Source organism: Coregonus lavaretus, assembly GCF_964263955.1.
Source record: "Coregonus lavaretus genome assembly, chromosome: 12".
In the NCBI taxonomy this organism is placed as follows: domain Eukaryota; kingdom Metazoa; phylum Chordata; class Actinopteri; order Salmoniformes; family Salmonidae; genus Coregonus; species Coregonus lavaretus.
Window position 1 is genome coordinate 45,826,708 of NC_139999.1, and position 16,579 is coordinate 45,843,286.

General features: G+C 40.4%; 1 protein-coding gene across 1 annotated transcript; it reads left to right on the plus strand.

Annotated features, from left to right (window-relative positions):
• Positions 1–269: 269 nt before the first annotated feature.
• On the plus strand, positions 270–13,656 carry LOC311138527 (caspase recruitment domain-containing protein 19-like). Its single transcript, XM_084173244.1, has 6 exons — positions 270–345; positions 11,384–11,523; positions 11,942–12,098; positions 12,274–12,339; positions 12,471–12,536; positions 12,979–13,656. The coding sequence occupies exons 1-6, from the start codon at positions 288–290 to the stop codon at positions 13,086–13,088; spliced, it is 597 nt and encodes a 198-aa protein (XP_084029370.1). The 5' UTR covers positions 270–287; the 3' UTR covers positions 13,089–13,656.
• Positions 13,657–16,579: the final 2,923 nt, after the last annotated feature.

A 16,579-nucleotide genomic window follows, 5' to 3' on the forward strand; every position in this document is an offset into this window, starting at 1 on the left:
TAATAGCATAGGCCTAAAATTAGTCCTATTGGGAAATTGAGGCCTACTGTAAATCAAACGAGATCAAATTATAACAAATTCCTTTAAAAAATATTTTTTTATAAATAATATGGATGTTAATTCAATTCAACGTTCAATAAAATCAATGACAGAATTGATACAGTAGGCTACTTCATAGTTCCTATTCAATGTACTGCTGTCGGTCTAAAATACGATACATTTTCTACACATTGTATCAGGCATTTCCGGGGAAAGTTATAACCGCTCCTTGCGGTGATGTCGTGTTGATGGTCTCGAGGAGGGAGGGGCCACTCAAAGGACAGAAGGGACTCCACACAATGGGAGGTTTGTTGGCGACTTCTTATAATATAGTACTACTGTATTTCTTGTTTGTTTTGCCATGGTTATGTGTGTTTTGTCATTTACACTTACCCACATATTGTCACAGCGCTTGTACGATAAAGAACCCCGTCTGTCTTTTCGATAGTTTTGGATGGCTATGGTGGCATGGCACTTTCAACTTATGTTTTCTATCGTGCTAACAGCGCTTGGTAGCCTAACCTTTTGCAAAGTAGTGTTCCCTGCAGCTACGTCTATTTCTAGCAACATAGTTTCAGATGTAGGCTACACCTCGCGCCAGCCTTTGACCTAATGTAACATGACATCACTAGTTGCTGTACTCTACTACCCGTTGCCACATTGTAACACATCCCATATACTGTAAGCCAATGACACTGACAGCGAGATAAGTTTTGGCGATATACTTTACTAGCAATTCTACACGAAGACTGAGCTGAATTAAACAAATTGTCTGAATAGACAACTATATAGGCTACCGAAGAAGATCATGTGTCAGTAGCTATGTTTCCATCAACTTAGATGCGACAATTGCCTGCTAGGGTGCGTTACCATTTAACTATCTTGTGTCGATAAAACGGCTGAACGTAATGACGTCACCTAAAATTGATACTTTTTCGCAAAAACCTAGTGTCGAATAAAAGTGTAGTGGTTGAAGTGTTTCCATTACCCATTTAGGGAAATTGGGAATTATTAAATTGGCGACAGCTTCTCTGCCCTCCCATCCATCTTCATCTCAGGTAGCCAGCGAAAGCCACCATGTATAGAATGCAATAATATACAAATATTTGCCATATTCTAATAATTCTCATGTGCCAATGTATCGCCACGGTTCATGCCATGGTGAAACTTGCACTCCTGTAGATCTGAAATAATTGAATGGTGAAACTTGCTAGCCAAGCAGAAAAGCAAGGCGAAGCAATTCAGGCATTCTTGAAAGTCAGGACAATCCTTGTCCTGCAAAGAAACATTATTTTTTATAGTTGAAAAAAACAATGATTTTGCAAGCAGCAGCTTACCTTCAAAATGATTCGGCAATAGTCATTTATTCGAAAAACACCTTTCCATCATAATTTTTCGCAATAAAGAAAGTTCGACAAAAGAAAAATCTGCCCCAGTCAAACAATTAAAAATGTCGTCGATCTTTAGAAAATGTCTCCTATATCTACTGTATCCATTACACATTTTTTTGTTGCAACATTGCTTTTGTCGAATAAACCAGGGTCAATGGAAACCTGCCTAGTGTAGTAGCTATACAGTTTGTTGTGCGAGAGATGTGATAACTCTGTTTCCATGCGAGATTTGTGATAACTATGTCATTATGGGTTATTGTGTTTAGAGTGATGAGGACATTTACATATATATATATATATATTTTTAGAATAAGGCTGTAACGTAACAAAATGTGGACAAAGTCAAGGGGTCTGAATACTTTCCGAATTCACTGTATCCTAAAGGATAGGTTCCAAAATCTAATTGGATTTTATTAGGATATTTTTATTGGAATCGTATAGGATTTTTTGACTAGGGCCACCACAGAGGAGCTCAATCTCCCTGCCTGTTTCATTACATTTACATTTTTGTCATTTAGCAGACGCTCTTATCCAGAGCGACTTACATTATTTTTTATACCCCCCGTGGGAATCGAACCCACAACCCTGGCGTTGCAAACGCCATGCTCTACCAACTGAGCTACATCCCTGCCGGCCATTCCCTCCCCTACCCTGGACAACGCTGGGCCAATTGTGCGCCACTCCATGGGTCTCCCGGTCGCGGCCGGCTACGACAGAGCCTGGATTCGAACCAGGATCTCTAGTGACACAGCTAGCACTGCGATGCAGTGCCTTAGACCACTGCGCCACTACTTCACGATCAGAGCCGGTTGCAAACAATGATCAGATAGGGGGAAATCAGATTTTCAACATTTTGATGCCATATTTATATAAAATATATGCAACACATTTTCCACCAACAGGTTTCTGTGCCAATGCACCACACAACCAATAAACAAAACATAATGACATGGTTTGCGTTTTCAACATCACGATAAATTGACTGTCAATCTTGACAAACAGAAAATACATCCCTCCCTACCATGTAGATTTACCCAGTATCGAAGGCTTGGTTTGACCATCTCTGAATGTTATTACACTTTTTGGTGTTTTCTAACAGATGTCTCTTTCCATTCATCAAATTGGCTTTATACAGTTTGGATTGATTGATTGATTGATTGATTCTATTTGTCAGTTAAATACATATATACACAAATACATTTAAATGTGACCGGTATTGCACAATAGAGTCGGGGACTTATTTCCATTGTGGTCCCTACATTTTCTGCAGCATATGCAACAGTAATATATTGACTGAATGCACGTCTAATTTACACATCTCCATCTGGCTTTCGGGGGTCACGTTTTTTTTTTTTTAAACGTAGCTTTAATCTATGGCCTTTTATGTTTTTCGGTTGTGCTTAATGTGCGGTAGACTATATCATAGGCTATGTATTGGATAACGGCACAACCATTAGAGTTGTTTCCATCAAATTGACTTGTTGCAGATAAAAGTATGTGCGTAAATATGTAGTGCACATAAAAAATACCTTTTTGAGATTAAATTCCCATGTACCGAATAAAAAATAGAAGTTAAATGGGTTTCCATCGCATTTTCAACTCTAGGCGTACTGATGGTTTTGCCACAAAAAAATGTTGGGTAATTATAGCAAATGTGGCCACTATGGTATTGGCACGTGCGCTGATGAGATCATTATGGACAAAAGTGCGAGATTATTTTTATTTGTCAAATGGCAGCCGAGCATTGATCATCATGTCACCAGAATAAAACCCTTGATATTTATTGAAGGGAGCATCAACCTCATCACTGTGCACTTTCACCACCCTGTGAAGTTCATCATAGCTTATTTAATCTGTAGCCTAATAAACTGCATGCTTTCCCATGATGTGGTAAAATCTTTTATTAGACATGTAGACTACTTTACTCGCATAAAAAGGTTGAATGGAAACCTGATTAATATCAAGCCATTTTGAGGATGCTGGATTATATTTTGGATGAAGGTGGGCACGCATACAGGAGACGTTTGAAGTAGCCTAATCAGATTAAAACATTGTGACTGGTTGTGTTTATGCCACATATAAAAGGTATTACATTGAAAAAGTTAAATTATAAATATTTATGCTATATTTAAGCAATAAGGCCAGAGGGGGTGTGGTATATGGCCAATATACCCTGGCTAAGGGCTGTTCTTAGGCATGACGCCTGGACACAGCCCTTAGCCGTGGTATATTGGCCATATATCACAAATCCCTGAGGTGCCTTATTGCTATTATAAACTGGTTACCAACTTAATTAGAGCAGTAAAAATAAATGTTTTGTCATATCCATGGTATACGGTCTGATATACCAGGGCTGTCAGCCAATCAGCACTCAGGGCTCGAACCACTCAGTTTATAATGAATGTTCTAGGTGCGGAAGGAATAGCCTTTTAGATTGGAGAAGAGGCAGAGCGTGTGTTAAGCATTTACTGTGTCTTTATAGACCTTATAAACTGTTGAGAGTAGACCCACAACTGATCCAAATGGAATGAAACATTCAAATCATAGGGCTTTTGCGCCGTTATTCAAATGACATTTTCACTGCAGCCTAGAGTGGGCTAGAATGTTGTACTCACTTGAAAACAATAATGCAATTATTCATTCCATTGTGGTGTTGTAGGCTAGTCTAGGTAGGATAATTGTATTGTCCGTAAACAAGAACAATAGGGGAGATTTGAGCTGTGCGTCTCATGTCTTCACTGTTCTTTCATGCGCAATGATGCACCTGGCCTCTCCGCTGCCTATCAGCTATTCCTATTTGTTCTTGTGATTTCATATAAAAAATGTATGCAGCTTTGAATGCTTTTATGTGTGGTATGAATTCTAGTTAGCCTATTGCCGATCTGGACAAACAATCCACCTACCATTATAGTCACTATGAATGGTGGATAGAGGGCAGGATGGACAGTTAGACTGGTAGACTATATTGACCTGTGGTATAGTAAAAGTTAGCACACTGAAAATCGTAGTGCACAAGGGAAGTACCAAAACACCTTGATAAAGGGGAGGTGCTTGCAAGCGGATGAGGACATTTGTCTAGGATGGAAGAAATTATATAGTAAAACCTGCAAAAGAGCGAATGTAAACCAGGGAAAAAACGCACTACGCTCCCCTGTGCCCCCCACACCCCCCAAAAAACACAACCTTCCCCAAAGCAAAAAATAAATACATTGGACCTCACCTCCCCCCCAGTAAATTGCGATCTGTCCCTAAATCCATTTTAATTCAATCACTTTTTGACAGCATCCCTTTTGTTTTAAACAAAACTTTCCATACATGTGTTTGCCCATGCAAGAAGTGGTCCGAAAGGTGCTCAAAGTTTAAACATTTGGCATATGCCTACCCCACCATACCATGAGACTTCCATGTCTTAATCACTGGAAAATATAAACGGTTGAGTTTGATATCATTTCAAAGCTTACAAACAATGCTGTCAAACTATTTTATTATTATTTTTAAAGCATTTTTTAAAATGTTTTTTTAAATCTTTAACGTCAATTATCTAAAAACGCGTAAACTCCATTTTTTTCTTCATATTAGCACATGTTTTAGCTTAGACCCTATTTCACATCATCTGAGTTTTTTGTGTTGTGTCCACCATCAGTTGAGACACAACATGCTCTTGAATACAGCGTGGGTGTCATTTCAATCATACAAATTGATTCATAGGCTGGACCTATCCCTTCAGACCCTATCCCTTCAGACCCTATCCCTTCAGACCCTATCCCTTCAGACCCTATCCCTTCAGACCACTGCACTTTAGCTGGTACCCACTGGTACCCACACCATTGACATTTAAATTGAATTGAAATGTTATCTTCTAATTACTATCACAAAGATGACTGCTAGCCCACACACCATCGCATGTCAACTTAAATGGTTATGTCCATTCTATTATATATATTTGTATGATTTCAAAAGGTTTCCTATGGAGGATTGACAATATAATTTAAAACAACAGATATTTCCATTCAAGTCAATATTCTCTGATGTGTGGACCTCCATTTTTTTGGTACCATTTGAAAGTAGACATTTTTATTTTATGCCCATTTTAGTACATTTATCAGCCAAAACATTACACCCACACTATATTCAGGAGCATGATGTGTCTCAACCGATGGTGGGCACAACACAATAACTTTAGTTGATGTAAACTAGGGTCTAAGCTAAAACATATGCGTATATGAAAAAAATCAGACTTCAACCATTTTTTGATAATTGACAAAGGGAAAAACAAAACATCATTTTTATATGTACAAAAAATGTATCCAGAAATTATTAAATAGTTTGACAACCCTGTTTGTAAGCTTTTAAATAATATAAATCTCAACCATTTATATTTTCCAGTGATGAAGACATGGATGTCCAAGCTAAAACATATGGGTATGCAAAATGTGTCAACTTTGAACACATCTATCCCTTGAATATTTTGGCATTCAGGTCCAAAAGGTCACTTTCTGAGTATTTCTACAGTGGGCAAATACACTACATGACTAAAAGTATGTGGACACCTGCTTGTCGAACATCTCATTCCAAAATCATGGGCATTAATATCGAGTTGGTCCCCCCTTTTCTGCTATAACAGCCTTCACTCTTCTGGGAAGGCTTTCCACTAGATTGTTGTGGGGACTTGTTTCTATTCAGCGATGAGCATTAGTGAGGTCGGGCACTGATGTTGGGTGATTAGGCCTGGCTCGCAGTTTGCGTTCCAATTCATCCCAAAGGTGTCCGATGGGGTTTAGGTCAGGGCTCTGTGCAAGCCAGTCAAGTTGTTCCACACCAATCTCGACAAACCATTTCTGTATGGACCTCGCTTTGTGCAAGGGGGCATTGTCATGCTGAAACAGGAAAGGCCCTTACCGAAACTGTTGGTACAAAGTTGGAAGCACAGAATCGTCTAGAATGTCATTGTATGCTGTAGCATTAAGATTTCCCTTCACTGGAACTAAGGGGCCTAGACTGAACCATGAAAAACAGCCCCAGACCATTATTCTTCCTCCACCAAACTTTACAGTTGGCACTATGCATTCAGGCAGGTAGCGTTCTTCTGGCATCCGCCAAACCCAGATTCGTCCGTCGGACTGCCAGATGGTGAAGCGTGATTCATCACTCCAGAGAACTCGTTTTCACTGCTGCAGAGTGCAATGGCGGCAAGCTTTATACCACTCCAGCTAACACTTGGCATTGCGCATGGTGATTTTAGGATTGTGTGTGGCTGCTTGGCCATGGAAACCCATTTCATGAAGCTCACGACAAACAGTTATTGTGCTGACTCTGCTTCCATAGGTAGTTTGGAGTGGTACTGAGTGTTGCAACCAAGGACAGACGATTTTTACGCGCTACGTGCTTCAGCACTCGGCAGTCCCGTTCTGTGAGCTTGTTTTGCCTACCACTTCGCGGCTGAGCCGTTGTTGCTCCTAGATGTTTCCACTTCACAATAACAGCACTTACAGTTGACTTGGGCAGCTCTAGCAGGGCAGAAATTTGACAAACTTACTTGTTGGAAAGGTGGCATCCTATGATGGTGCCACGTTGAAAGTCACTGAGCTCTTCAGAACGGGCCATTCTACTGCCAATGTTTGTCTATGGCGATTGCATGGCTGTGTCCTCGAGTTAATACACCTGTCAGCAACAGGTGTGGCTGAAATATCAGAATCCACTAATTCAAATCAAAAGGGGTGCTGTCAAAAAGTGATTGAATTCAAATGGATTTACCCTACAGCTTAGCTTATACAAAATGCTGCCATACATTTCTCAGCTAACCTGCTCTTGGCGATACTTTCTTCGTTTTCGATTCGGGAAAAAGGTTATCTTTTAAATGTCCGTGTCCTGTTGCAGGTGGTTCTACAAGAACAGAGAAAATTCAGAAAGATATTAGTTAAATCCATGTTTTGTATCGTGTGAGAAATACGTCTTCCATGTGTGTAGGTCTTTGTTTTGGTCGCAATGTGTGACACGCTGTCATCTACAGTACCAGTCAAAAGTTTGGACACCTATTTATTCAAGGGTTTTTCTTTATTTTGACTATGTTCTACCTATAATAATAGTGAAGACATCAAAACTATGAAATAACACATATGGAATCATGTAGTAACCAAAAAAGTGTTAAACAAATCAAAATATATTTTATATTTGAGATTCTTCGAAGTAGCCACCCTTTGCCTTGATGACAGCTTTGCACACTCTTGACATTCTCCCAACCAGCTTCACCTGGAATGCTTTTCCAACAGTCTTGAAGGAGTTCCCACATATGCTGAACACTTGTTGGCTGCTTTTCCTTTACTCTGCGGTCCGACTCATCCCAAACCATCTCAATTGGTTAGAGGTCGGGTGATTGTGGATGCCAGGTCATCTGATACAGCACTCCATAACTCTCCTTCTTGGTAAAATAGCCCTTACACAGCCAGGAGGTGTGTTGGGTCATTGTCTTGTTGAAAAACAAATGATAGTCCCACTAAGCCCATACCAGATGGGATGGCGAATCGCTGCAGAGTGCTGTGGTAGCAATGCTGGTTAAGTGTGCCTTTTAATTCTAAATAAATCACAGACAGTGTCACCAGCAAAGCACCCCCACACCATCACACCTCCTCCTCCATGCTTCACGGTGGGAACTACACATGCGGAGATCATCCGTTCACCTACACTGCGTCTCACAGAGACACAGTGGTTGGAACCAAAAATCTCAAATTTGGAATCATCAGACCAAAGGACAGGTTTCCACCGGTCTAATGTCCATTGCTCCTGTTTCTTGGCCCAAGCAAGTCTTGTCTTATTGGTGTCCTTTTAGTAGTGGTTTCTTTGCAGCAATTCGACCATGAAGGCCTGATTCACGCAGTCTCCTCTGAACAGTTGATGTTGAGATGTGTCTGTTACTTGAATTCTGTGAAGCACTTATTTGGGCTGCAATTTCTGAGGGTGGTAACTCTAATAAACTTATCCTCTGCAGCAGAGGTAACTCTGGGTCTTCCTTTCCTGTGGCGGTCCTCATGAGAGCCAGTTTCATCATAGCGCTTTATGGTTTTTGCGACTGCACTTGAAGAACCTTTCAAAGTTCTTGAAATGTTCGGTATTGACTGACCTTCATGTCTTAAAGTAATGATGGACTGTCGTTTCTCTTTGATTATTTGAGCCTTTCTTGCCAAAATATGGACTTTTACCAAATAGGGCTATCTTCTGTATACCACCCCTACCTTGTCACAACACAACTGATTGGCTCAAATGCATTAAGAAGGAAATAAATTACACAAATTAACTTTTAAGAAGGCACACCTGTTAATTGAAATGCATTCCAGGTGACTACCTCATGAAGCTGGTTGAGAGAATGCCAAGAGTGTGCAAAGCTGTCATCAAGGCAAAGGGTGGCTACTTTGAAGAATCTCAAATATAAAATATATTTTGATTTGTTTAACACTTTTCTGGTTACTACATGATTCCATATGTGTTATTTCATAGTTTTGATGTCTTCACTATTATTCTACAATGTAAAAATAAAGAAAAACCCTTGAATGAGTAGGTTTGTCCAAACTTTTGACTGGTACTGTACTTCTACACATGGCCACAGCTGCGTCGCATAGAACCGACTAGTTCCTGCAAAGATGCTGGGAAATTTACCTGGAGCTAACCTTGCAGATAGCATTACTGGGTGATCTGAAAAGTCATAGTCAATCGATCAATAATATAATAATACTTTTAGCAAAAATTTTTATTTTTAATTCACAATCTGTAGAAGCAATGAGAATAGAAAGGTTCAGAACTTTTGTAAAACATCACAGTACGGTTGAAATATATATGGCAAATAGAAATCCTATATGGATGGTGTTAAGAGATAGATGGGAGGTATTGAAAAGAGTTGAAGGATGGGACTAATAACAAATAACAACAAATAATAACAAAGATAGCTAATAATGTAAGCATACTGTGTCCATAATAAGTATATTGGTTGTATGTTGGGAGCTTTTGGGAAAGAGCACAGTTAGAAAGATATGGCATATAGAAGCAAACCGGATGGACATAATGAAAATGATCGGAGAGGTTGAGAGTAGAAGAAGTTCAGGAGCAAAAAATAAATATATAATATAATTATTGTAAAATGAACTGTGTCCATAAGGTGTAGATAGTAAGTATAGACCGGAAGTAGAGGCCTGGGCATTGTTGTTCACTAATTTACTCCAAGTAGGGAAAGGATGGCGGGGTTGAAAAGTAATAAAGGGGAGTATATACAGTGGGGAGAACAAGTATTTGATACACTGCCGATTTTGCAGGTTTTCCTACTTACAAAGCATGTAGAGGTCTGTAATTTTTATCATAGGTACACTTCAACTGTGAGAGACGGAATCTAAAACAAAAATCCAGAAAATCACATTGTATGATTTTTAAGTAATTAATTTGCATTTTATTGCATGACATAAGTATTTGATAAGTATCAGAAAAGCAGAACTTAATATTTGGTACAGAAACCTTTGTTTGCAATTACAGAGATCATACGTTTCCTGTAGGTCTTGACCAGGTTTGCACACACTGCAGCAGGGATTTTGACCCACTCCTCCATACAGACCTTCTCCAGATCCTTCAGGTTTCGGGGCTGTCGCTGGGCAATACGGACTTTCAGCTCCCTCTAAAGATTTTCTATTGGGTTCAGGTCTGGAGACTGGCTAGGCCACTCCAGGACCTTGAGATGCTTCTTACGGAGCCACTCCTTAGTTGCCCTTGCTGTGTGTTTCGGGTCGTTGTCATACTGGAAGACCCAGCCACGACCCATCTTCAATGCTCTTACTGAGTGAAGGAGGTTGTTGGCCAAGATCTCGCGATACATGGCCCCATCCATCCTCACCTCAATACGGTTTAGATTCCGTCTCTCACAGTTGAAGTGTACCTATGATAAAAAATTACAGACCTCTAAATTACAGACCTCCCCATTGTATATAAAAAAACATGGGGGATTGGAAGTGATGCAGACAATTACATTGATAGAAGATACAATCTATCTGTAATATTAAGCCGATCCATCCCCCATTTAAAAATAAATAAAAAATAAAAATAAATAAAAAAGATGCTGGGAAATGCTAGATGTTCGGCAGTTAAGATGGCAAGGAACCTCCTCATGATGTACAAAACATGGATTTAATTAATATTTTCTCTGTTTTTTGTAGAAACCACCTGCAACTGGACACATTTATAAGATAACATTTTTCCCGAATAATAATCTGCTTTAATATTGCAAATAGATTTAGGGTTCTATCAATTCAATTGTTTGGATCATTTCTAATCCCCCTTATTTTAATTGTTTTATTTTTGTCTATATTTCTTTCCCCCAAACCTACTACCCCTCCCTCCCCTGAGAAGAAAAGTATTGCCAAGAGCAGGTTAGATGAAAAATCTATGGCAGCGTTTTGTATAAACTAAGCTGTAACGTTGAGTATGGAAACCTAGTTATCACATATCTCGTGTAACTGTAGCAACACTGGCACATGATCATCTTCGGTAGCCTATACTTGCCTCTTCAGACAATTTGTTGAATTAATTTGTAGCAATCTGTAGCTAGTGCCAGTGAAGCATCAGGCATATACATTTCACCCTAGAGAGTTACTACATGCACTTAGGACAGGCTATATTAGGACAAGCCATGTCCCTGACAAGCGATGTTGAGGTCGACGACCTGGCATAGCCTACCTAGTCTTTAAACATTTTCCAATTCTGAAAAATGTCATTTGATTTCATTCTGCTGTAAATGCCTCTGCAAGAAATATGCATATTTATATCATATTTTGAGATTTAACTTCCCTCGTTTGTTTGTTGATATATCCCACATCCTCATTATCAGCAAGTGAATCATTCCATATCCTGGACCTAATATGAACTGTGTGTGATGCTAATCAATTCCCATTTAATTATTATAATTCCCATGTGACTGTCAGACAGCTTCCATGACCAGCTCCTGGAGGACAGTCGGTTCCTCAGGGCAGACCGTCGACTGGACACAGAACTAGTGGATAAACTCATCCTGCAGCTCAACAGGATCTACCCACAGATCCTCACAGACAAGGAGGCCACCAAAGTGAGTATCTTCCTCTGGACAAATTATTTTGACCCAAGGTAATTTGTAACTTCCACACGCAGAGCTCTTTGCTCTAAGAGATGTGACCTACTGAAATGTAGCGTATGACTGCTTGTCAGCCGTGGTTTCAAGCCGCACTTTGAGTAGAATACTGTAGATGTAACAATCAAAGCATCTGTTTCATTTCCAGACTCTGTTGAACAGACCACTTGAACATGCAGTTAGTTTCAGTCCCAGAACGTGCAGTTAGTCAGTTAGTAGCCTCTCGTGATAGACTGTAACAAAGATGTTCAAATTGAGTAACAGGCTAGTGTGCACAGGACATTTGTTTCTGGATTCCAAAGGTAATCACTTAGATTCTGAGATCTGTGTGTAGAATACCTCTATCTGGAATTCTGAATATGACATGATGATCCAGTTTAGGGACCTTGATGTGCCCACCTGCATCCGACTGGCCGAGCTCCTGGGTCACCTGCAGGGGAAAGGTGAAGAGGCCTGCCGGGAGTTCTACCGGGCGCTTCACCTGCATGTGGAAGAGGTGTACTTCAGCCTACCAACACGCCTCCGCCTCAGAGGTTAGTCCCTCTGCCCCGACAGTCAGTCACTGGAGAGCTGAGATTTGCTCTCATTATTATTCACATTCAAATGTTTTTGTACACTACCAATGGTATATTTGGATCTAAAAACCTGCATGAATGTATTTTCACTGAGGTTGACAAAATCACTGACATTTTGTAATCCCTTTCCCAGATTCTATAGACCCGTTCACGATTGCAGCCTCACCCACCCAGCAGAGATATGTGCTGAACGACAGAGGTAAGCATACACACAGAATGTTGAAACTCTGTCACACATACAAACATATGTACTGTAAACACACATGCCTTTTGCAGTACATACCTTTCGTTCTCGCAAACTGTCTCCTGTTCTCTCTTCTCTCTCTCTAGGTCCTCTGTTCTTCCTGAGTTGTTTCAGTGTTGCAGTGGGGATGGCTCTACTGTATTACTATGGCGGTGAGTACAATACGTCCCTTCCACCTTTCTTTTCTTTCCCACAGAAAAAATATTAGCATGAAAACCAGAAATCATTGCTGTACAGCTTTTCTGTACCAAGCTAAGCCTAACATTGCATCTTCATGTTATGCCACAAATCAAACTACACATCGAACTTGATTTAAAGTGTATTTAAAATCGCAACACACTTTATAGTATAACAAACAAGAAGCAGTGAACGGAAGAAATAAAAGCACATGAAACTCAATGGATTTAAAAACCTCTATGGAATCTCCCTCTCTTACTTGACTGGGCAAGCTATTCCATAACTATGGGGCTTTGATAAAGAACGCACAGACCAAATCATGTATTCAGTTTCCATTAGGTTGAAGTTGTCAGTGCTATCATGCTTAATTGTTAGAGAATAAAACAAAGTGTAAACTGTCCATGTGTTGTCCTACAGAGGCCAAAGTAACAGGGGGAAGCAGGGCTCTTGGCATGGCTGCTCTTGGACTGGGCCGACGAGCCAGAGAGGTTCTCATATGGTACACTGAAGACCCCATCAGGAATTAGTCTGTGTGTCTCCACTACCACAGCAAAACAAGCACTCCAAAGGTGCTTCCGGACATTCATAACACACTACACCCTTTTCACATTACCATGCCAACCTGATCCAAACTGTGCTGGTTAGAGCAACTATGAACTATGAACTTTCATTGTCCTCATAATGGTTAGATATTAGACATGCCTCTTCTCTGATGAAAGGGACTATTATCACACTAAAGCTCTGTTACTGAACAGCATCTTGTCAAGAGCCAGCCGTCTTCCGTTGTTGTTCTATTGGTGTGGTTTGGACACAGTGGACATGTAGGGGCTTGTACAGAAACCGATAAACCAGACTCACTTTAAATAAACCTTTTCTACTGAATGTGTTGTACTACTTACAGTATACTCAGGAGATTGACATTAGAAAACATCAAACAGCAAAGGGTGGTATTTATAAAATAGGATGTTTACTTTGCTTAATGAAGGAAACCAACCAAGCACTACATTTATTGCAATTTGATTTGTGATATAATCTCTGTTATCAGGGAGGATCTATAAATGGAAAACAAGAATGTAATAACAATGTAATGCCTTTAAAAAAAAAAACATTTTAGTCATTTTTAGCAGACGCTCTTATCCAGAGCGACTTACAGTAGTGAGTGTATACATTTCATACTGGTCCCCTGTGGGAATCAAACCCACAATCCTGGTGTTGCAAGCGCCATGCTCTACCAACTGAGCCATATGTTGTAGCTCAGTTGGTAGAGCATGTTGTTCGTCCAGTGTTTGTCTTAGATTAAATGTCTACACACATACAGTGAGGGAAAAAAGTATTTGATCCCCTGCTGATTTTGTACGTTTGCCCACTGACAAAGACATGATCAGTCTATAATTTTAATGGTAGGTTTATTTGAACAGTGAGAGACAGAATAACAACAAAAAAACGCATGTCAAAAATGTGTGAAATAAGTATTTGACCCCCTCTCAATCAGAAAGATTTCTGGCTCCCAGGTGTCTTTTATACAGGTAACGAGCTGAGATTAGGAGCACACTCTTAAAGGGAGTGCTCCTAATCTCAGGTTGTTACCTGTATAAAAGACACCTGTCCACAGAAGCAATCAATCAATCAGACTCCAAACTCTCCACCATGGCCAAGACCAAAGAGCTCTCCAAGGATGTCAGGGACAAGATTGTAGACCTACACAAGGCTGGAATGGGCTACAAGACCATCGCCAAGCAGTTTGGTGAGAAGGTGACAACAGTTGGTGCGATTGTTCGCAAATGGAAGAAACACAAAATAACTGTCAATCTCCCTCGGCCTGGGGCTCCATGCAAGATCTCACCTCGTGGAGTTGCAATGATCACGAGAACGGTGAGGAATCAGCCCAGAACTACACGGGAGGATCTTGTCAATGATCTCAAGGCAGCTGGACCATAGTCACCAAGAAAACAATTGGTAACACACTACGCTGTGAAGGACTGAAATCCTGCAGCGCCCGCAAGGTCCCCCTGCTCAAGAAAGCACATATACAGGCCCGTCTGAAGTTTGCCAATGAATATCTAAATGATTCAGAGGAGAACTGGGTGAAAGTGTTGTGGTCAGATGAGACCAAAATCTAGCTCTTTGGCATCAACTCAACTCACCCTGTTTGGAGCAGGAGGAATGCTGCCTATGACCCCAAGAACACCATCCCCACCGTCAAACATGGAGGTGGAAACATTATGCTTTGGGGGTCGCTGGTTCTAATCGCCGAGCCGACTAGGTGAAAAATCTGTCGATCTGCCCTTGAGAAAGGCACTTAACCCTAATTGCTCCTGTAAGTCGCTCTGGATAAGAGCGTCTGCTAAATGACTAAAACGTTTTTTATTTTTTTTAATGTGTTTTTCTACTAAGGGGACAGGACAACTTCACCGCATCAAAGGGACGATGGACGGGGCCATGTACCGTCAAATCTTGGGTGAGAACCTCCTTCCCTCAGCCAGGGCATTGAAAATGGGTCGTGGATGGGTATTCCAGCATGACAATGACCCAAAACACACGGCCAAGGCAACAAAGGAGTGGCTCAAGAAGAAGCACATTAAGGTCCTGGAGTGGCCTAGTCAGTCTCCAGACCTTAATCCCATAGAAAATCTGTGGAGGGAGCTGAAGGTTCGTGTTGCCAAACGTCAGCCTCGAAACCTTATTGACTTGGAGAAGATCTGCAAATTGGAGTGGGACATAATCCCTCCTGAGATGTGTGCAAACCTGGTGGCCAACTACAAGAAACGTCTGACCTCTGTGATTGCCAACAATGGTTTTGCCACCAAGTACTAAGTCATGTTTTGCAGAGGGGTCAAATACTTATTTCCCTCACTAAAATGCAAATTAATTCATACAATTTTTGACATGCGTTTTTCTGGATTTTTTTGTTGTTATTCTGTCTCTCACTGTTCAAATAAACATGCCATTAAAATTATAGACTGATCATGTCTTTGTCAGTGGGCAAACGTACAAAATCAGCAGGGGATCAAATACTTTTTTCCCTCACTGTAATGCGTTTAGATTAGATCAATCCAGGTCCACTATGCTCGTAGCTAGATAGCCCAGCACGGTTCAATTAATGTGTGACCTAACTATATCAGAGAGATTGCAATATGTTCACTAGAACTATCACATTATAGTGGTTGATTACTCTCCTGGCGTTTAAATCTTTATTTTGAGTGAAAATAGTACGTAGTTACTGTTTTTGAAAGTGTTATTTTTTCATTATGCCCACTGAAAAGCCAATGCAAATACATTTCAGGTCTCAACCGTGTTGTTTCACCTCAGTCTTTTTCTCTCTCACTTTTTCCAATGTCTTTAAGTGTTTCCAAAGTTTTCTCTAACTAACACATGCGTGAAGCCTTTGTTCGCTAACTTGCCTTAATCTATGCTTTGTTTGGAAATATTGTTAATGGGGGAAGTAGATTATGACGGTTATACAGTTTTATAGTAGGGAAAATGATAATATTAGATACACATGTAACATACCTGATATATATTCAATGTGTAGACATATGAGACTGTTGTGTCACAGCTCTATCTACTCTGTTAGGAGAAAATCCTAACTCCCATTTAAGTCAAATTGACATCAATGCACCACTAAGTGGTTTTAGTGGAAGTTAGGATTCTCCCCACAGTCTCTGTCTGTTTAACTGCCTCAGTCTCACAGGTGCCATCATTATGATTGATATAATTGTATGACTTTTCACTATTGTCACGATCGTCGATAGATGAAGCGGACCAAGGCGCAGCGTGATAAACGTACATCTTTTATTGAAGTACACCACACGAACAAAACAACAAACGAAACGTGAAGTCCTAGGTTAACACAAACCTTTCGGAACAAGATCCCACACCCCACTAGTGCCAACAGGCTACCTAAGTATGGTCCCCAATCAGAGACAACGAGCTACAGCTGCCTCTGATTGGGAACCACCCTGGCCAACATAGATCTAAACGATCTAGAAACTAACATAGACAAACCCAACACAGAAAA

Excerpts from the sequence above, each read along its gene's own strand:
- LOC311138527 (XM_084173244.1), top strand. The coding sequence starts at position 288 with ATGGTCTCGAGGAGGGAGGGGCCACTCAAAGGACAGAAGGGACTCCAC. Across the intron at positions 12,099-12,273 it reads AACACGCCTCCGCCTCAGAG|ATTCTATAGACCCGTTCACG; the intron begins GTTAGTCCCTCT and ends TCCCTTTCCCAG. Across the intron at positions 12,340-12,470 it reads ATATGTGCTGAACGACAGAG|GTCCTCTGTTCTTCCTGAGT; the intron begins GTAAGCATACAC and ends CTCTCTCTCTAG.